At 50.7% G+C, this 21,769-nt stretch overlaps 1 protein-coding gene across 1 annotated transcript in view; it reads right to left on the minus strand.

The window, feature by feature from the left end:
• The window catches only part of UMODL1 (uromodulin like 1), a 68,341-nt gene that overhangs the window by 3,842 nt on the left and 42,730 nt on the right, over positions 1 to 21,769 (minus strand). The window contains exons 13-21 of the mRNA XM_037846512.1: positions 17,403 to 17,660; positions 15,437 to 15,549; positions 12,684 to 12,897; positions 10,717 to 10,854; positions 9,125 to 9,462; positions 4,931 to 5,076; positions 4,539 to 4,775; positions 4,171 to 4,330; positions 2,709 to 2,793 (exon numbers count right to left, since the gene is read on the minus strand). Of these exons, the coding sequence (XP_037702440.1) occupies positions 2,709 to 2,793; positions 4,171 to 4,330; positions 4,539 to 4,775; positions 4,931 to 5,076; positions 9,125 to 9,462; positions 10,717 to 10,854; positions 12,684 to 12,897; positions 15,437 to 15,549; positions 17,403 to 17,660 (1,689 nt within the window). The remainder of the gene's footprint in view (positions 1 to 2,708; positions 2,794 to 4,170; positions 4,331 to 4,538; positions 4,776 to 4,930; positions 5,077 to 9,124; positions 9,463 to 10,716; positions 10,855 to 12,683; positions 12,898 to 15,436; positions 15,550 to 17,402; positions 17,661 to 21,769) is intronic.

The raw sequence follows: 21,769 nt of genomic DNA on the forward strand, positions 1-21,769 counted from the left end.
CAACCCAGAAGGACCTGAAAACAGCACGCTACATGAAAGAAGGCAGAGGAAAAGGACAAATATTATGATTCTACTTATACAAAAATGTGCAGAAGAGGGAAAACCACAGCACCAGAAAGGATAAGTGGTTGCCAGGGGCTGGGTGTGGGGAATGGGGAGTGACTGCTGATGGGTACAGGGTTTCTTTTTGGAGCGATGAAAATATTCTGTATACAGATAGTGGTGATGTCTGCACAACACTGTCAATACATTAAATGCCCCTAAGGTGTACACGTAAAAATGGTTAATTTTATGTATGTAAATTTCATCTCAATTAAAACACTCACACACACACACACACACACAGGAGAAAACTGTGCTGCCTGAGAAAATGGAAGCCACCAGCCAATCCTCCAGCCTTGCCTCCATCACTTCAGGGGAGAGACCACCCCATAAACCCACCAAGGTGGCCCAGCATCATGGAAGTAAGTGTGTGTGGCAGGTTGCAGAGGGCATCTCTAGCAGGTGTCAAAGCTGCACCTGCAGTAGGTTCTTCTCTGTCCAGTTGCAAGGAAACTGCCTTGGCATAACATGAAGGTCTTATTTATGAAGGATTCTTATTTACTGTTAACCTGTTGGACACTCACAACTCTGTGAGGTAGGGAGAACAGGTATTATAACTTCTGTGTTGCAGAGAACAAACAAAGGAGATGGTGAAATAATGCATAAATGAATGGATGGATGGATGGATAAATAGATGGATGAATGGATGAGTAGATAAATGGATGGATATGGATGGATGCATGGATGGATGGGTGGATGGATGGATGAATGGATGATGGATGGATGGATATGGATGGATGGATAAATGGATGAGTAGATGGATGGATGGATGGCTATGCCTAGATGGGTGGATGAATGGATGGATGAGTGGATGGATGGATAGGATTCAGAAGGTTCTGTAATTTTACCAGGACAATAGAACTCATAGAACTCATGGGTGTCCAACCCAATATTCAAACCCAGGTGTCCTAACTCCAAGTTTCTGCTTCGCCCACTCCAGTTTTGACATTCCCTATAATATCTATGAATAAATGAAAATGTACCCTTCCTATAAATGCATTTCATATGCATTTCATTTCATATCAGGGCCTGAGGCCAACCAGTTCCCCCAACTATTAAAAAAGAAATGAGGAGGGCAGGAACAGCATGTCATCCTGGAATCTACACCAGCAGTCCCCTGCAGACCAGTTAGAATGAGCCTGGGGTGCAGCTCCACAGGTTCTGAGTTAGCAGGTCTGGGGTGTGGCCGGGGACCTGGGTCTATTTATGAAACATCACAAATGCTTTTGATGAAAACCAGTAGATGAGAATCACCAGCCAAGAAGGCTTCCTGTCCTGCATCCCCAACTTCTTCCCCAAGGTCTGATCAGAACTCAGCTTCCAACCCATACCTGCAGCCCAAACCAGAAGTTCTAGTACAGGAAATTACAGAGGCAAGTGGGGTCATTAATGTTAGGAAGAAAAAAGTAGGGAGGAAACCAACTAGCATGGATTCAGTTGCAAAAAATAAGAAAATCCTAAATAAGAGTGGCTTTTAAAAAGATGGATGGAAGTCTTTCTTTCCTGCATAAGAATGGGAGGTCAGAGCCAAGGCCTGGCCTGGCAGCTTTGCTCCGGTGTCCTTGGCACCCAGGCTCCTTCCCGCTCACCGTAACCACATCCCTTGAGGGTGGCCCTCCACCTCATGGTGTAGGACAGCGACTGGCCACAGCGATCTCATCCGCACATCAGGCAGCAGGAAGGGGATAACAACAAAGAAGAAAGGGGCAAAGGACAGGAGCCAGGAGATTTTAAAGAGGGTGACTCAAAAGTTGTCACCTGGCCTTTCTGTTTGCATCTCGTTGGCCAGAGCTTACTCATTTGGCCACACTTAGCAGCAAGGGAGTTGGGACTTACGGATTTCATTCCAGGCAGCCATGCGCCAACTAAAAATTGGATTCCTTTTCTGCAGAAGGAGGGGAGAATTCATATTGGGGGACAGTGGGCAGTTTCTGACACCTAATGTACACAATTTCATCAAACCAAAAATTTTTTTCAAAACAATAAGATAGATCGTATAGAAAATAAAATCAAGTTTCCCTGGAAAAGGTATCCTGGAGTTCTGAAAATAAATGGGTGAAATGGGCTGATGGAAGTTGTGTATGGAAGGAAATCCACAATGCCACTTTTTGTCTTTTCTGATTGAACAGAGCCCTGGATAAAACAGCTTTTTCACGTGAGCACACATGAGCGTGCACACCAACACACAGAATTTGACATTGCCCGGTTATAGCTTGAGTTCCTTCCTCTTAAAAACCCACTTGATGCACCCACCCAGCGTTAGAAAGCTTTACTGGCTGCATGTTATGCAGCTCAAATTATTGCATTATTTAAACTTGTGCTTGACCTCTTGAAACTTCCAGTTCTTCACCTAAAACACGGGGCTAATAATAGATCCTACTTCACGGCGCTGCTGAGGGGCATAAATTGCACTCTGCACGTTGCCTGGCGCAGAGCAGGCTGTCCATAAACTTTAGCTACTATCATTTTTACTATTATGTGTCTTAAGAAAATATTAAGAATTTCATGTTTCCAAGCTTTTTTTGTTGATGTTGTTGCTAACACGCTGGTGGAATGGAATTGGTTTCATCTTTTCTTTAGTTGTTTAAACCGAGTCATCGCCTCACCTTCTGACCGAATGAGGGGTCCCCAGGATGTTTGGTGTGTTCCAGACGCTTCATTACTTCTCAGTGAACGGAAATCATTGCAGTTCTGTTTTTTAAAGGAGAGAAACTTCAAATTAGTTGACAGTGTTGATGAGCTACTACCTCACTATCAGGGATGATAATCTGATTCATGTAGTATTTCCCTGCTGGAGAAATCGAGTCACTGGATGGCGAAGTTTTGACAGGGGCTAGGAGACCTGGAGAGGCCTGGACCCCGGGGACACAGGAGGCCAGAGGAGGGGGAAGGAAGAAGGTGCACCAAAGCGGGGAGATGTAGAAAGCCCTTGGCATGTCTTCAGTTGCGTGCGGGACCTTCTCATCCCTCCAGGGACCGCGACTCAGTCCCAGCTCCCAGAAGCACCACAGGCCACCACTGCAGCCGCTTTGTCCTCTTAACGCCTCTGCCTTACAAAAAGGCTGCCTGGCTCAGTGACGTTATGGGATCTGCTCACCATACGCCCATCCCAAAGGAACTGGGTCATGTTGCAAAGAATTTGAGGACTGGCAGCTCTCTGCAAATGCAAAGCGTTATTGGGGCTGATCCTCATTATTCCTGAGGGTTTCGTGGGACCAGGAGCAGCTGGAGGTCGATACAACTCTCTTCCTTTCATCTCATTGCTCAGGAAGAGCCTTCGGGTGAGAAGAAGTGACACCGACAAAATCGACCATCATTGCGTTTTCTTCTCCTGTTGACGTCCCACTACCACTTGCAGGTTGTCACCAAGGAAACCTGCTGGAGCTCTGTGTCATCCTCACAGATGACCTTGGGAAAAACTATACCCCTTAAAGCAGGGGAGCAAAAGGCCAGCACAGCCCCCAAGCTGTCCTCGCCACAGACAACACGTGACCAAAAACATGGTCAGTTCACATACATGTCGTAAAAGGAGAACAAAGGATGGCTTTAAAAACTCAGGATGGCAGAGCACATTTCAACCTCAAAGGTCTAAGGAACTGAGAATGCAAAATTATTCATAATCCCAGCATGAACGTTGAACACGGGGGAGAAAAACCCTCATTAAATACCTCAGTGCCTGCTAGTTAGCAGACCTTTTGTAAATATTGCTGAAAACACTATTAAATTAAATAACCTTTTTATGTCTGAATATTCATTAAATCGCCTTGACGGGAAGCACCGCTCACCTTTACAAATTTGTGCTGACTGAGCCAACCCACTGAATGGTCTGGCCTTGCGAAGGACTCAGTTTAGGCATCGAAAACGCCAGAATGCCCCAGGCAGCCCTGGCCTCGGCCGCCACCCAAGGGCTGCTTGTCATTGAACATCATTCCTCATCATCAGGTGCCACGACTGCAGGGTCCGGGGCCTCCTTCCTGAAGTTGGGGTCCAGAGACCCCCAGAGCAACTTTCCCCAAAGCAATAAGGAACAGCAATCCAGACAAAAGTTTAGGAAGCAAAAACACCTACTATTTTGCACGTGGCTTCCGGGGACTCCAGGCAGATGCGGAGCTTGCAGTGCAGATAGACGATCGAGTTATTGACGAAGGAGAAGATTTTCAGCTTAAACTGGGCCTTATTGGAGTTCCCGTTCTCGATCACCTTGGTGTGGGTATTGGGGATGGGGCAGCTGCAAACAGAGCGGACAGGCCTCGCTAAACACACCCTGGCTGTGCCCAGTGGGTGTGCTTGTTGGGGACCACTGAGGCTCTCCCAACAAGGGCTCTGGGGGAGTCGGGGAGATGGGCTCCCCTCCCCAGCACCCCAGAGAAGTGTCCAAAACCCAGTCCCCCATCAGTGCTTGTCCAGAGCCGCCTGGAGCCCACCTTTGCCCCCACCTGTTGTTGATGAACCCGAACATCACCGGGTCCGTGGCGTCGCTCGACGGCGTTGCCCAGCACTCTGTCAGGACCACCCTGAGGTTGCTTTTCTGTCGGTAGAGCCCCACTTCGATCTTGACATCATCACTGGCAGACACACTGTAATTTTGAGGTATGGGAGACTCTCCAATAAATAACTGCATCTCCGTGAGAAAAATTCCAGCTCCATGGAGGTCCTCAATGATGGTATAAACCCTGCAAGAGGACGGTTTGAGGACACCCCTTTCCATGGTGCCTCTCCCACTGACCTGCCCCCAAAGGGTCCACAACCAGCAGAAACCGTAAGGAACCCCAAGTGCCTGTGAGGTTGTAGAGAAGCGCCCAAGCAGCAGGAGGGAGGTGCCACTCACCCCCACTCCGGGGTGTACCCTGACGACGTCAGGAGGTCGTTCCGGAAGGCGCAGTGGATGGGGCTGAGGATCTTCAGGTAGTGGATGACGCCCTCCGGGGACAGGTCATTCCGAAGCGTGGTCGTCACCACTGTGACCGTCATGTTCTGCACCGAGAGGGCGGCGTGAGCCAGCTCCTGGCCCCAGCAGAACCCCCAGACTCTCTGGGTGCTGGGGGAGGGGGTGGCTCTATTTCAAGTGTATTCCCCCAAATTTCAAGGCCCCAGTGATTTTTTCCTAACATTGCCTAAGTGAACAACAGGTTTTGGCTCCTGCTCTAACCCGTTTCTTGTTTACCAAAAGTAGGAAGAAACCACCAACATCTGTGCACATGGCATTTCATCAAGGAAGTCTTCAGGGGAACCTAAGTTTGCCAAATGTCAAAAAACATCCAGTGGTTCTGTGGACTCCAGGGGCTTGGATGGCTCCTAAGGGACAAATTAGCCTTAGCGCTGAACATGCTCTGAACATTTAGAACTTAATTGCCAGGCCAGGTGTCTGTCTGGCTCTGAAAAACAACGGGAGGGGGCCGTCATCTGCCGGGGGACAGTCTCTGGAGCCCCCATCACCGGGGGAGGCGCCGAATCACTGCTGGGAAGGCACACCTTTAACTTATGTTAAACTTTAGCACCTTTAACTTATGTTCTACAAACTCTGCCCCAGCTGCCGCATATCTCGGATCCGAGTGCGGCTCTGCCCACACCAGCCTCCGAGTCACGCTGCCTGCCTTCGGCAGCTCAGGCTGAAGGCTGCCAAGAAGCTGCCACTGGGCCGCCAGCTCGCAGCGGCTCTCCCCTCCCAAACAGTCCTCGGGCTGAACTTGTCCCTCTCCTCCAGGTGAGAGTCTTACGAATCTTAAGAACTAAACCCAGGTGGTATATTTCAGTGGTGCCAGTTTGGGGGTTTGGAGCAGGGCAGTGGAAGCTGTGTGGCGCAGGACCCTCCGTCAACCCTCACGTCCCACTGTCGTGGGTCCAAGTTCCTCCTGGAGGCGAAGCTGTGCTCGGCAGGAGCCGGCCGGACACACTGCCCAAGGACAGCCCTCTGTGGACGGCCCCAGCACTTGACAGTTTACCTCCCAGCTCTGGAGCCCCCACGTCCCCGGCTTGCTGCTGGCTCTCCACTCCACTCCACAAAGTCACCTTTCCTGGCCCCATCTCAGAGCTCATTGTGTCCCCAAGTGCGTCTCCTCCATGGCCACTGTCTCTCCCCGGCCTCGGGAGCCCCCTGCCTCCACGCCCCAGCGGCACACTCTTCTCAGCCTCAGGGTCCCAGTCTGAGCCCCCCTATGCAGGGTACATGCCCTGCTCCCCAGACGTCACCCCTGGCCCGTGGGACCTTGGCCCATATCTTAGCTTAGCCCCAAACTTGTCCCTGCAAGGGAGCACGTCCAGGCTGTCACCAGGAGCCCCGATGTCTGCGTGTGGAGGGTCTGAGGGGGAGGGTCCCCTGCGGGCCTTGTGCCCTGATACAAAATCCAGGCCCCTCGAGAGTCTGGGTCATGGAGAGGCCAGGCTAGGTCCCCAGTGGCTGGGCTGACCTTGACCTTGACCTTGACCACCTACAGACTTGCTGAGCCTCTGGTCTCGTGGGTTAAACGAGGATAACAGCACCTACTCCTCGGGGTTGTTCAGGAGTAAATACCGGCCAGAAAGAGGGTGGATCAGGGCACTTTATCCCCCCAACTGTTTCTGGGAAACAAGGCCTTCCCTGACTTGCTCTCATGTGCTCCTGGGTTGGTGCCCCTGGAGCTACTCTGTCTTGTCCCATGTCCCTGGTGTCACAACCTCCCTGCCCCACATCCCTGGCCAGGCTCTGCTCTTTGCTGAGATCCTCCCACAGTCCAGTCTTTAACCCTGAACCCCACATCCCACCCCCTTCCATGCATGCCCACATGGGTGGGCTGGTCCCCAGGATGGAGACCCTCGGATGCCCTAAGTCTGAGCCCCACCCCCCACCTGGCTCTCCGGCCACTGCCAGCACGTCCCCACCGGCTCTCCCCACTGGCCTCATGGGACCACCCAGCCTTCTTCCAGGGGGCTCCCCTTCCCAGAAGGCCCTGTCCCCATCTGGAGCCATCCCAGCCTTGGGAAGGAAGCCAGGAACCCCCTGCCCTGCTTGGGCTCCCTGCTGCCCCAGGCCCACACCCTCCAGGCTGCTGGCTCAGCTCTGAGCCAGGCCACCCCTGCTACCTGCGTCATCACCTGTCTGTGAGCCCAGCTCTAAGGTCACACATTTCTCCAAGGGACAACCAAGCCCTGCGCTCCTTCTCTCTCTCCCCTGCACTCAGAGCTGTGCTACGTTCTAGAAGGTGCTGGGTTTCTCCCTCCGCTGCAGCTGGTCTGCCCAGCAGTGCCCGCAGAACGGAGCCTTTGAGCTCAGCGTGGCTGGGTGTGGGGAGCAGCATCAGTGGAGACCTGGAGCCCCAGGCCACCCTGTGGGGGCTGCAAACCAGGGGGGCTCCTGGTGGGGCCCAAGGGTGACCCCACAGTCACCTGCAAGGGGCACATGCCCAGAGCCCCCACCCAGAGTCCCTGGGGAGCCTCTGGCGTGGGAGCGTGAGGGCCTTCAGTGAGGAAAGCCCACTCTCCTACTTGAGAAGGCCTGCGCTGCGTCAGAGACCCTGGGTGAGGAGCTTCTGATGGGACCACAGCCCCCAGGCCAGGCAGCTCTGACCCACCAACACACAAACAATTCCACATGTGCACACAGACACACACACAGCACACACAAACTCCACGGCATGTACTCTTATGTGCACATATTCATGCACTCACACAGAAGCGTACACACAATCTTATACATTCACACACACACACATACATACACACTAGTATACATTCCTATACACTCACATAATACACAAACACACACACACATGCGCTCACATTCACATACACACATGCACACACATTGGCACATCTACACACAGTCACACCCCCCGTATTGTAGGGGACCGAATCCTGCCCCCCACAAAAGGCACGTTCAGGGCCCAGCCCCAGTCCTGGGGTGGGAACCCTTTGTAAACAGGCCCTTTAGAGAGGTATTTGTTAAGGTGCTTGCACTGAATGAGGGGCCTCAATCCACTGGGGCCAACATCCTATCAGCAAAAGGAGTGGACACAGGGGAGAGCCCCAGGGAGGACCAGAAGCTGGAAGGCGGTTGAACCCGGAAGAGAGAGGAGAAGACACTGCTGCCACGTGACGGGAAAGCCAAGGAACCCCAGGGATTGCCGGCCAGCCGGAAGGCACCGACCCCAGGAGGAAGCCAGCCTTCCAGCCTCTGAAACAAAGAGTCAATAAATCTTTAAGCCAACCCGTTGCGTGGTATTTGTTTTAGCAGCCAGGAAGCTAATACACATACAAACATACATGCATACACATACATACACACACATGCACACGCAACCAAACATATGCATACACACACATTCACACACATGCACATCTGCACACACATATAATCCACACATATACACACACCCATACATACATACATTCACATACATGCATAACACCCATACATATGCACACACATACTCACACTCACATACACACACTCATACATTCACAGACCCATTTATACATTCACATACATAGTCACGCAATCACACTTACACTCACATTCACACACACCTATACATAGACACATTTTCACACATACAAACAGACCCATACATACATACACACACATGCACACATGTCCATATATATATATATACACACATGCACATTCACACATACAAACAGACCCATACATACATACACACACATGCACACTCACATACACACATATTCATATACCCACAGATTTACACACACACACACACACAGGCTCCTGGACTTCCCTATCCTCATCCTCTCCCACTGGCTCTCATTCCCGCCGGCTCATCGTGGGAGGATTTGCAGGGATGCTGGTGCCACCGGCCCCAGGTCGCTACATGAGGCCCCTGCAGGGTGGGAGGCCCACAGCCCACCTGCCTCCCGCCTCCAGCTGGCTCTGGGCTCAGAACCTCAGCCCTCTCCTGACCCCCTGGCTGGGCCACCCTCCCTTACAGACAGAGACTTGGGGTGCGGGGTCCTCCCTGGTCCCCAGGCCAGGTGTGAGCCTCCTCCCAGCTGGGATTCCCGGAGCTTGGCTCATGTGGGCACTTACGCTTTGCACGATGGTCCCGCACTCGCTCCAGCCGGCCGCCAGGAGCACGTGGGTGTCGTTGGCGCTGCTGACGTTGCAGGCCGGCTCGCCCAGGTACAGAGTGGGCTCGGGGATGGACTCCTGCTGCAGGAAGCGCTTCTGGACGGCGATGGTCACCTTCTCCATCTCACACAGCACGCTGACCGCCCCGGTCAGGCTCAAACGCCGGGGCAGGCCCTGGGGGGCAGCAGAAGCGCCTGGTGCCGGGGTAGCCCCCATTCCCGCTGGGGTGGGAGGCCCCTCTGGGTCTGGGGTCACCGGGGATCCAGGGGTCCAGGTGGCATGGCTGGGAGAGTCACCTGCAAGGCATGAGGGAGACCGAGGTGAAGGCTGGGTCTGTGTCCGGATGCCCCGGGGGCCCGGCACCGAGCAGCGGGGAGGACACCAGATGGGGCCTGGCAGCCCCAGCCTGAGAATGGCACATTCAAGCCACAACCACATGCACACTAGTGTTCCACATTTCTGCCTGCCGTCAGCAGGCTGTGCCTGGCTCGGCTCTCCACGGACTCCCACGGACCCCCGCGGACCAGGCACCAAAGGGCCTTCTGCCCCTGCAGCCTCTCCCAGGTGGCTCTGGGTGTGCACTGAGCCCAAAGACTGGGGTACATTGTCTACACCAGGGGCCTCCGAGTCCTGATGGCTAAGATGGGGTGAATGATACCACCCCACCCCCCCAGAACCCCACGACCCTGGCTCCTTCTCCCTGTCCCCAGCCACACTTGAATTCAAAGACTAAGAAAGCAACAGAGGGTCACGGTGTGTGTCACCAGATTCTCAGATTGCTAGTCTACACTACAGCAAGAGCTAATGGCACCTCAACACGTTCTCAAAAAGCTCACCTTTTGTCTACACTAGAAGACTGACAAGGGCTGATGGCCTGCCTCCAGGTTCTCAGTGAGCTCACCTGTTGTCTACAGGGAAGCAGGGGAAGGACAAGTCACAGTCCAGAAACCTGAGGCTCAAGCCACAGCCCTGCCTTGGTCTCCTGCTCACCTCGTGCTCCTTCCATCTCACGGCCTGAGCTCTCTGAGCCCCCCAGCTTCACCCGGCTCACCCCCATTGCCCTGCATTTACCATAGAGCCCTTAAGGCTGCGTCATCTCCGCATCACGGCCGAATCCCCCACGTCCCTGTTTAATAGAAGTGCTGGGTACAGGGTGGACAAGTTTCCCACCCGCCCTTCATCATAACGTCATGTTTTGCAAGGTTGTCTTTTAGCATCTGAGCGCTCACCCTTCCCCTGCCTGAGCTGATGTGCTGCTCCAGAACTAACACCTGTAGCTGTAAGGCACCCCCTGGAAGGCTGGAGATGGAGAGAATGTGAAGGGACACACACACATACACACTGTCACACTCACACACCCACACTCACACCGGGTCACACACATGCATAAACCCCCCTACACGTGTGCACGTGTGTGCATACAATAAAGGAACTTGCCCAGGCCACAAAAATAAGCTGACCTCATTTGGAAAAGGAGCACTTTGAGAACGACAATGCTTAAAAGCCCAGGCTCGCGGGCGGTGCTCCAGGCAACGCGTCGCACTTGTTACCTTCACAGCCTCGTCCAGGGTTCTCCACGCCGGGGTCAGGGACCCCCCCTGGGCAGATGCAAGTGAAAGACCCCAGCGTGTTGTGACACGATGCACCCGCTGCACAGTCATCCTCGTTGTGCTCACATTCATCATAATCTGTGTGACATTTAGGAAAAGAAACATAAAACGTCACAGTGCACGAGGCCGAGAGTGCGGGCACACCTGCAGCCCCTTGCAGCCAGCCTGCAGGCAAAGTGCATCTCAGGGAGCAAAGAGGAAAAGTAGGAAGTGAGGGCAAGCCATGCTGCAGAGCCGCGTTCTCGGGGGGGCCGGGGGGGAAGGCAGCACCCCAATTGTCTGTGGCGGGGGAGGAGCAGTGAAAGGACATCCGCAGGGGCTGCCTCTGGTCTGGGGGGCAGCTGGCTCTTTGGGGAGGACCCTGGGAGCTGGGGCTTGGAGGGCAGGGGGCCAGGTGGCGGGACCCACCCGGGCAGGGGCCCGCACACAACCTGCCTACCCTCCTTGGCAGGCTCAGTTAGCGTGTGACAGTAACCCAGGTGGACTGCGGAAAACGCATGAGAGCCAGAAGAGTGTGCGAGGAATATAGCATCTATCCCGAAGGCCCAGATGTAGCAGTGTTCCCTTGTGGAAGTACTTCCTTCTGGTCTTTCAAATTACAGATCACAGCATCGCTAAGATCATGTTTCACACACAAATCAGCAATATTTTCTCTCTCAACAAACCTCATTTTAAATAATTTTGTAACAGTCTATTGTATTTACTTAATATCTTGCCCTATTACTGGACTATCAGTTATTGCTGACCTTTTGCTTTTAAAATATCTTGGTATGTCAACCACAATCCATATTGAGATCCATTTCCTTAGGAAAAAGTCCTGGAAGTGTTATTCTAAAGTCAAAGTGGATGATCATTTTTTAAAGCCCTTGACACAAATTGCCAAATTGATTTCCAGGAAGTATTAGCAGTTTCTATTGCCACCAGCAACATATGCAATAGATGTTTTGCCACACTTCCAGCAGTAGTAATACTATCAGTAGAAGTGTTATCATAGGAAAGAAAAACAAACAAAAAGCACATTGCACTGTGTATGTCTTTCTTACATCTTTGTTAGTCATTTGTACGTCTTCTTTTACATACTGTCTGTTGAGATCTTTTGCACATATACCCATCAGGTTCTTAGGATTTTATTATTAATTTGTGTGAGCTATCGTGCTCTATATATTTAGGATATTATTCTTCATCAAATTTGTTGAAAGTATTTTCTTTTGCAGGGTGGGGAGCTTGTTTGCTTTTAATGTTGTGTCTGACACGTAGCCAAATATTTCAGTCTTCCTTTGTGGGTTGTTTTCCCTCTGTTTTAAACTTTGGAAAATCTTTCTCATTCCAAAAATCAGAAAAATATTAACCTATATCTTCTTCAACTTTGTTTTGATACGTAACTATAAACCATTTGTAATTTATTTTCAATTAATTTTCAATAATTAATTTAATTTAATTTTTCATTCACTTATTTTCAAATAATTTACTTTCAATGACTTCAATATATTATGAGGAAAGCACCTAGATTGCCTATTTCCTCTGCTTTCTTTTCAATTATTTTTATTAGGCTCTCCTTGCAAACTGTGCTTGGGAGGAAATCCGGCTGCAGAGAGGAGCACGGTGCCCTCAGTGCATTGAAGTGAGGGAGTCATCGGGCGGCAGAGAAGCACCCGGGCACCGGTGCACAGCCCTGGGAAGCTGTGCGGGTCCCCCCGAGAATGCCTGAACTCTGACGCCTTCCAGCAGCCAATCGCTGAAGCAACGAGAGAGATTAGGGGGTGGGGGTGGGGTGGGGGGTGGCGTGCATTTCATGGTTGCATCTAATCCCCAGGAAAGCCCACGCAATGAAGAGCACGGGAACAACCTCCTCCCCACACGAAGGGACGCAGCTGGGCTTTGCTGGGTGGGGTCCATCCCCCGCGTACCCTCTATGAAGGTGTCGTCTCTGATGACCTCCAGCAGCGACGTGTTCTGGAAGGCGGTGAGGAAGACGGCAGACACTTCCCGGGCATCCACGTCTGCGACTATCAGCAAATGGAAGGCCACCACCACGCTGCCCTCCGTTATGCTGCTGATCTCCAGCCTAATCCCACCGGTGTCCAGGTGGTGAAGCATGGCAGCGGGCAAGGATTTCCGCACCTGTGCAGAAAGAGCCAGGAGAGAAGAGCTCCACACCCTGCTGCACCCCGGGCAGGAGCAGGGCTGGCCCTTGGCAAAAGGTAGAAGCCGCAGGTCCATTCTGGGGCCCCATTCCCGCCTGCTGTCTCCCCAAACCCAGCCCAATGGCCTGGGTGTTTCTGTGACACTGAGAAGAGCCATTGCCACCATCAAAACCAGCAAACAGTTACAGAGGGATTTCTGTGGTTGAGGGTGGGCTGGGGGGCAAAGGCAGGGGCTCTCCCAAAGGGCAGGGGCCACGAGCACATTTAGGATCTGCTATTCTCAGCTCAGAGCTGCTGGGGGCTGCGGGAGGAATGAGCAGTCATGGGGGATGGAGACCACCTCCCTTAGTATTTTCTAGAACAAGTCTTTTGCTCCTGACGCTGTACAACATCTCCCCCTTCCATGCTTCCTCCCCAGATTGCTTCCCCATGAGCAAAGCTAATGTCCCTTTTAGGATGAGCCGCTCCTGCCCTGAAAAGCCTGGTTTTATATTCCATAACTTTGGACGGAATCATACACTATACATTGTCTTATTTCCTGTCTAACCCATCAAAGGCCAAAATGTCCTGGAAAGATGTAATCTTAAACAATGAGTTTTAAATATCCGATATAATGCAAATCTTCTATGGAAAGGTGCACCTCTGAGATTTACCCTCAAGGGGAAGACCCCTTCCTTATCTGAATTGTTTGGGGGCAGCGTCTCAAAGCATGAGCTCGTGGCCACATTTCTGGGCTGTGGAGTGGCCCAGTGTGAGCAAAGCCGTTGTCACCTGTCACCCACCAAAGCCTGCAGACCCCGAGAGCTCCAGAGCGCCTTTGGTGGGTGCTGCCACACAGCTGTCACCACAAGCCTCTGGACAGACAGCCTCTCTCTCTCTCTCCCTCCTCCCTCCCCCTCCTCCTGCCCCCTTCTCTCTGCCAGAAAAGGGTCTGTCTCAGGCTTGGATTAATGTCACTTTTAGTTGTGTTTCAAACAAGTCCCAAAGTGGAGCCCCAGGGTCCTTGCCAGGAAGTGATGGGAAACTAACCTCTCAATTAACCCACCACCTCCCAAAGTTGGTTTTGACATCCTACAGACGTAAGAGACGGCACAACTATTTGCTATCCTGAAATTCTAGAAAACAAAATAAACAAAAAAACAACTATGCCCAAAAATGGACAAAGAAGGAAACATTCATCAAGAAATGTGGGGTGGAGAGGGAGCTGAGGGGGTGATCTCCGTGTTGGCTGAGAGCGATGAGTAACTCGCTAAACCTGAAGGAGACAACGGAGCTCAACATCCGTCAGACCATCTGCGACTCTTGAATGCAGACACTGGGCCAGGAGCTACAGATCCCAGGTGAATGAGGCAGGACTGAGCCCCTGAGGAGCTCCGGGGGACGGCCCCGGGAGGAGGCTGGATCCATGGGCCGGAGAGGAAAGCTGCTGGGTTGAATGGATCCCTGTCGTGGACACTGGCGCCGCCGACACTGTCCTCCCACACTCCGCCACCAGGGGGCACTGCGAGACGCTCTCCATTCTGTGTCGTAAAATCAAACTCCCAGACCAAGGAAAAGCTACAATTTATGAGATTCCCACTCTGCCAACAAAATCCCTAGATTGTCATTTTCAAGTGCATCCTCTATTCTTCAAAGGGTGAGCTAACCCTTATCCCAAAGAATATTGATCCCTAATAGGGAACCCTAGTAAACAATATGCATCCTGAAGAACGCTAAGGGGATGCACGAGAAAGTGGGCAAGTGGTTGCAGCAGCGTTACTCACGGTAACCAGAAGGTGGGAGCAACCCACAGGCCCATCAGCCAAAGAATGGATACAAAATGTGGCATATCCATTCAAAACGGAATATTATCCAGCCATAAAAAGAAGGGAAGCCCTGATGCACACTACAACCTGAGGAACCTTGAAAACATCGTCCTAAGTGAAAGAAGCAAGACACATTTGGTCCAATTCCATTGACAAGAAAGATCCAGAATAGGCAAATCCAAAGGACAGAAAGCAGGTGGGTGGTTGCCAGGGGCTGGGGGAGGAGGAATGGGGAGTGATGCTGATGAGAACAGGGTTTCTTTGGGGGGGATGATAAAAAACTTTCTGGAATTAGATCATGATGATGGTTGCACAATTTTGCGGACATACCAAAAGCCACAGAACTGTATGCTTTTAAATGGGCAAATTTTAAGATAAGTGAAATAGATCTCAAATTGTTAAAAAATTTAAAGGCAGTGGAGCAGCTTTCCACTCCATAGGGTCCCATAATCATTCAAGAAGTTTCAATGGAAAAAAAAAAATCAACGTGAAGGAAGGATGCAGCAAAGAGTGAAGGCAAGTCTCCTGTCCACATCGAGGTCCTCAGAGATGGGGGAACCCAGGGCACCAAGCAAGGGTTTAGGGTCCTACAGGAGGCCGTGGGGACTGACAAGCCCAGTTCCTGGTTGGTTGGGACTAGAATTCTACCCCTCCCATCCCGCACATCCCAAAGGAAATAATAATAACAATAAATTGATTTCACCAACTTACCATCCTAAAGAAGAGTTCTAGGAAATCCTGGTACTCCTTGCTGCTTGCATTGCGAAAGGATTCTGAATACCTGACATTGGCGATTCGGACTTTCCCACTGAGCTTTTGGGCCGCTGCAGGATGCAGAATAAAAATACTTGGAATAGCTTTGTATAAGGTAAAGGACAATCATTTTACTATTAATGATAGTATACCCCTCACCCCCGTGGCCGTCTGGGCCCCAGGAAGGAGGGTCAGCACCCGGAGCTCACGGACACAGCCCGGACCCCAGAGGGGCCACCCGGGCGGCCAGACCCGAGGGCCTGGGAGGCCGAGGAACCCACCTTAGCCCCCCACCCCGCAGTAGCCTGCCTCCCCCTCGCTGCCCTCTTCCCTGCCTGGAGGAGCATGACCTGGGCTTGGGGCCTGCAGGCAATGTGCCGGTGAGCCAGGACCATTTGGAACTTGGAGTGATAATTTTGAGAAAGGGGGCTGTGCATAGTGAGGCCAGGGCCACAGGTGCAAACCGGGGTGTCCCAAGCAAGGCCAGGCCTGGGGTCACCTTCCAGTGCCTTTGCTCACAGTCCATGGCCCACGGCAGGTGCTGGGGGGCCTTGGTGAAAGTCAGCTCTGTTTTCTGCCTCGACGGCCCTGCCTCACTTAGAGTTCAGGGTGCTCCCTGCCCTGCACAGGTGTGCTCCTCCATCTGCATCCCTTTCCCTCCAGCGACGGCTTTCAGGTGCACGTGGTTTGCAAGCGAGGTCCGGGGAAGGCAGCCTTCTCATGCCCACTCGTTCCTTCACCCAGCGAGAGTTCAGTCCCTGGTACATGCCAGGGGACCCCTGGGCAGTGAGCAAGGAGATGAGGGTCCCCTGGTAGGGGGCATCCAGCCCCTCTCCATGGGTCTGCCCAGCCCACCTCCTCTCCTGGATAAGCCCCAAGCCCACGTCCTCAGGGACCGTCGCTGCTGCTACACCTGAGGCCACTGGTCCCGAGTCACGACAGCTGGAGCCCTCCACCTGGTCTGAGAGCCATCAGGAGGAGGACAGGTGAGTGGGTGAGAGGGGACGTGGGCTCAGGCTAAGGCTGGGTCACAGGCCAGCATGATCCCTCCCCGCACGGCCTTTCCCACGAGCGCCCAGCTCCAGCCTCCCTCGGGCCGGCCTCCCTGACCGCTCCGGCCACGCTGACGTCCTCTGCTCATGCTCACCACCAACTTGATGTCCATCTGGCACAATCAGCATAATCAGACCATCTTTTCTTCTGATTTCCCAATCCAATGCTAACTAGCACTTTAAACTGTATAAATGAGAGTTCCACACTTCTCTTGCCGCACCCCAATAGATCATCGTATGCGTCCTCCGAAGGTTTGCACCCCACCTTGGAGAACACAGCTGTAAGGTCTCAGCAGCTCCCCAAGATGTGAAGACTAACCCCAAGCACCATGCACTGGCTATTCTGGGAATTTAGAGATTCCAGAAACATCTGGATCATAAATTCTCCTGAGGAGAAAGAGGAATTTTACCAGGCTCTATAATTATTGACAAGGATTAGCTCCGGCTTTTTGGAGTCTACTTTTGATTTGTTATCACTCAATTCTACTCCTGCCCCATTTTCTTCGTGCTCCCAGGCTCTGGCAGGCTGGTGACAGACTGACTGGCTGACCGCCCGTGGCTGTCCTTCCTAAAGCCAAGTACACGAGGACATGTAGGAGTGAGCGGCTGTGACTTCTGTGGGCAAAGCTGGAGCGCCCGGCAATGCTGCCCCTTGGCCAGCAGTCTGCCCGACACCTTTTCCTGAACGAGCCGACTCACATCTGGCAGCCCCATGCCGGCCAAGTAAGAAGGAGTCCACGGAGCAAAACACGAACTCCAGCAGCCCTCAAACAAGCCAAGCTCTTTTCAAACCTTGACCCACCCAAAACCTCCTCGAGCATTCCTTCCTTCCTTTTGAGAACAAGTGGTGACACCTTTCTGGAATCCAGTACCTGTCCTCACTTTCAGGCGGACCGTGGCACTTTCTTCTCCACAGGCTTTGGCCACGATCTCAACCACGTGCAGTACGCCAGGCTCCAGCCCCGACAGTGCCAAGCTTGTGTTCTGAGTCTCCAGGCCCTGGATGAGGTTTCCCGTAGAGATCAGGGTGAGCTGGAAAGTGGGGTGCAGGGAGAGATCTGCTGCCCACGCCACATGAAAGCCAGTGCTGGTCACATTGGAAACCCTGATCCTTTGGATGGGGACCGGAGCTGGGAAGGGAATGCAAAAGCCAAAGTGAAAACTAATCAGGCCATCCTGAGGAGGAAGGAAATGAGAAGCCACACTTCATGCCAAAGCCTGTAAGGACCTGCTATAGGGACAAGCATTTTTAATGCTATTATAAATCAGAGGCTTTTATTTACAGAAATGCTCAGCCTGTGGTGTCTGTGTTCTGATTCTGCCACATCTGTCCCCAGACCAGCAGGCTTTTGTTGTTTGGTAAACGCCACATGTGAAACCCAAGAGCCAAACATCCCAGATCACGGGTGGATGCAGCAACCCTTCAGAGCTTGCCCCAAATCTTTCAGGTGCTCCCCACCCATGGCTAACCAAGAACGTGCAAAACAGAAGACAGTTTAAGAAACAACTATTGGGCATTTGCCGTGGGTGAGGCACGCTGCCAGAGGCTGTGGGGGGAGAGGCGGGGAAGAGATATGAAAATAAATAAGGCAAAGTTCTTGCATTTGGAAGCACATAAGGGGTGCTGGGGTTCAAAAGACCAGGACTTTTGTGTCACCGAAAGCCACTGGGCCCAGGGTGATCGGATATGCCAGGCAGGGCCGACTACGTAAGTGGGGCCCAGTGCAAAATGAAAATGTGGGGACCCTCATCCAGAAAGGAGTCAGGATTTCACGACAATGACAGTAGAGCACTAAACCAAGCTCAGGGTCCCTCTGAGTATGGGGTCCTGGGTGATGCAGGCCAGCACCCTTACGCCAGCCCTACGTGGGAATTCCAGCATTCCTCGGGGAAAGGAGACGCAGACGCCTCCGGTTTTCTTTTCTCCATTGGCGGTGTGGCATCTGCCTGCTCCTGGAGGCTCTTAAAGTAAAGACAAGGCCCGGGGCCTCGGCTAAGGTGGCACCTACTCGGCACGGCTGAGTCTGCTCACCCCTGGGTGCTCCCACCTGACGGAGACAAACGGACACACCGAAAGGAGCATGACTTGGTGAAGGCAGCAGGGGGTTTGTGGTGAAGCCATCTGTGCCAGTTTGAGTGTATTGTGTCCCCCAAATGCCATTATCTTTGTAGTCTTGTGTGGGGCAGAAGTTTTGGTGTTGGTTAGATTTTCTTGGAGTGTGCCCCACCCAGCTGTGGGAGATAATTTTGATGAGATGTTCCCATGGAGGCGTGGCCCCGCCCATTCAGGGTGGGCCTTTATCGGTGGAGCCATATAAATGAGCTGACTTGGGGGGAAGAAAGAGAGTGCAGCTGGGAGTGATGTTTTGAAGAGAAGCAAGCTTGCTAGAGAGGAACGTCCTGGGAGAAAGCCGTTTTGAGGCCGGAGCTTTGGAGCAGATGCCAGCTGCCTTCCTAGCTAACAGAGGTTTTCCGGACACCACTGGCCATCCTCCGGTGAAGGTACCCGATTGCTGAGGTGTTACCTTGGATGCTTTGCGGCCTTAAGACTAATTGTTTAGTGAAATAAACCCCCGTTTTATAAAAGCCTATCCATCTCTGGTGTTTTGCATTCTCCAGCATTAGCAAACTAAGACACCATCTCAGACTCCCACCCCTGTTTTTCTTTTTGTTTTCTTTTGTTAATTAGAGAAGTTGTACTTTTACAGAAAAATCATGCAGAAAGTACAGATTCCCATATACCATTCCCCCAAACACACACGCAGTTCTCCCTATAATTAACATTTTGCATTAGCATGATAATTTTATTACAATTGATGAAACAATATTATTATAATTATGCAATTAACTTTAGCCTACTGTTTACATTAGGTTCACTCTCGATGATGTACGGTTCTGTGGGTTTTGTGTATGAGTGGTAATTCATATATAACCGAAAATTTCCATTTTTATCCCTTTTCAAATAAACAATTCAGTGGTGTTAATCACAGTCACAGAATTCTGCCTCCATCATCCACTGCCAAAATTTCTCCATCACCCCCAACAGAAAATCCACACCAGTTAGACTCCCCGCCCCCTCCCCCACCTGGACCCTAGCACCCCATCTTCTAGTTTCTGACTCTATGAATTTGCATGTCCTACTTAGGCGTTCTTTATATATTCTAGATAGCAAACCCTTATTAGATATATGGTTTCCAAATATTTTCTCCCATTCTCCAGGTTGTCTTTTTACTTTCTTGATAAAGTCTTTTGATTTTTGACATACAAAATTTTTTTATTTTGAAGGGGTCCCGTTTATCTATTTTTCCTTTTGTTGCTCATGTTTTTGGTGAAAAGTCCAAGAAATTATTGCCTAACAGATACAAGTTCCCAAAGATGTTCCCCTATACTTTCTTCTAGCAGTTTTACAGTGTTAGTTCTGAAATTAGATCTTTGATCCATTTTGAGTTAATTTTTGTATATGTTGTGAGAAGGGGTCCACCTCATTCTTTTGCACGTAGCTATCCAGTTCTCCCAGCACCATGTGTTGAAGAGACTATTCTTTCCCCCGGAGTGGACTTGGCAGCCCTCTCAAAAATCTATTAGCCAAAGCTACGAGGGTTTATTTCCAAACTCTCAACCAGATTCCATCAGTCTCTTTGTCTATCCCTGTGCCAGGACCAAGGTGTTTTGATTACTGTAGCTCTGTATAAGTTTTAAAATCGGGATGTGTGAATCCAACTCTGTTCTTTTTCCAAGATAATATTGGCTATTTGGGGCCCCTTCCCCTTTCATACAACTTTGATTATTAGTTTTTCTATTTCTGTGAAGGCTATTGGAGCTATATATCACTTTCAGTAGAACTGACATTTGAAAACATTTAGTCTTCCAATCCATGAACTTGGAATGTCCTTCCATTTATTTAGATAATCTTAATTTCTTTCAGCAATGTTTTGTAGTTTTTCAAGCACAAGTCCTTTACATCCTTGGTTAAATTTATTCCTACATCTGTGATTCTTTAAGTTGCTATTGTAAATGGTATTTTTTTGTGTGTGAGTTCCTCTCTGGATTGTTCATTACTAGTGCATAGAAACACCACTAATTTTTGCATTTGCTCTTGTTCCCTGCCACTTTGCTGAATTCGTTTATTAGCTCCAGTAGCTTTATTGCATATTTTTCAGGATTGTCTATGTATAGGATCATGTCATCTGCAAAGGGGATTTTTACTTCTTCCTTTCCTAATTGGATGCTTTTTATTTCTTTTGCTTGCCTAATTGCTCTGGCTAGAAGTTCCAATACTGTTCTAGTTTGCTAATGCTGCCGGAATGCAAAACACCAGAGATGGATTGGCTTTTATAAAAGGGGTTTATTTCATTACACAGTTACAGTCTTAAGGCCATAAAGTGTCCAAGGTAACACATCAGCAATCAGGTACCTTCACTGGAGGATGGCCAATGGTGTCCAGAAAACCTCTGTTAGCCGGGAAGGCACGTGACTGGCATCTGCTCCGAAGTTCTGGCTTGTTATTGGCTTTCTCCCAGGATGTTCCTCTCTAGGCTGCAGTTCCTCAAAAATGTCACTCTCAGTTTCACTTGGGGTATTTGTCCTCTCTTAGCTTCTCCAGAGCAAGAGTCTGCTTTCAATGGCTGTCTTCAAACTGTCTCTCATCTGCAGTTCTGATGCTTTCTTCAAAATGTCCCTCTTGTCTGTAGCTCCTCTTCAAAGTGTCACTCACAGTTGCACTGAGTTCTCTCTGCCCATCAGCTCATTTATATGGCTCCACTGATCAAGGCCCACCCAATGGGTGGGCCAACACTCCATGGAAATTATCCAATCAGAGTCATCACCCACAGTTGGGTAGGGCACATCTCCACAGAAACACTCAAAGAATTACAGTCTAATCAACACTGATATCGTCTGCCCACACAAGATTACATCAAAGATTATGGCATTTGGGGGACACAACATATTCAAACTGGCACAAATACAATGTTGAATAACAGTGATGAAAGTGGGCATCCTTGTCTTATTTCTGATCTTAGGAGGAAAGCTTTCAGTCTTCCACCATTAAGTTTGATGTTACCTTTGTGTTTTCCACGTATGTCCCTTATCATGTTCAGGATATTTCCTTCTATTCCTGGTTTTTGGAAAGTTTTTATAGGAAGAGGTGCTGAATTTTGTCAAATGCCTTTCTGTATCAATCATGATGATCAAGTGGTTTTTTTCCTTCATTTTATTAATGTGGTATATTACATTACTT

The sequence above is a fragment of the Choloepus didactylus genome, chromosome 1 (genome assembly GCF_015220235.1).
Source record: "Choloepus didactylus isolate mChoDid1 chromosome 1, mChoDid1.pri, whole genome shotgun sequence".
NCBI lineage: Eukaryota > Metazoa > Chordata > Mammalia > Pilosa > Megalonychidae > Choloepus > Choloepus didactylus.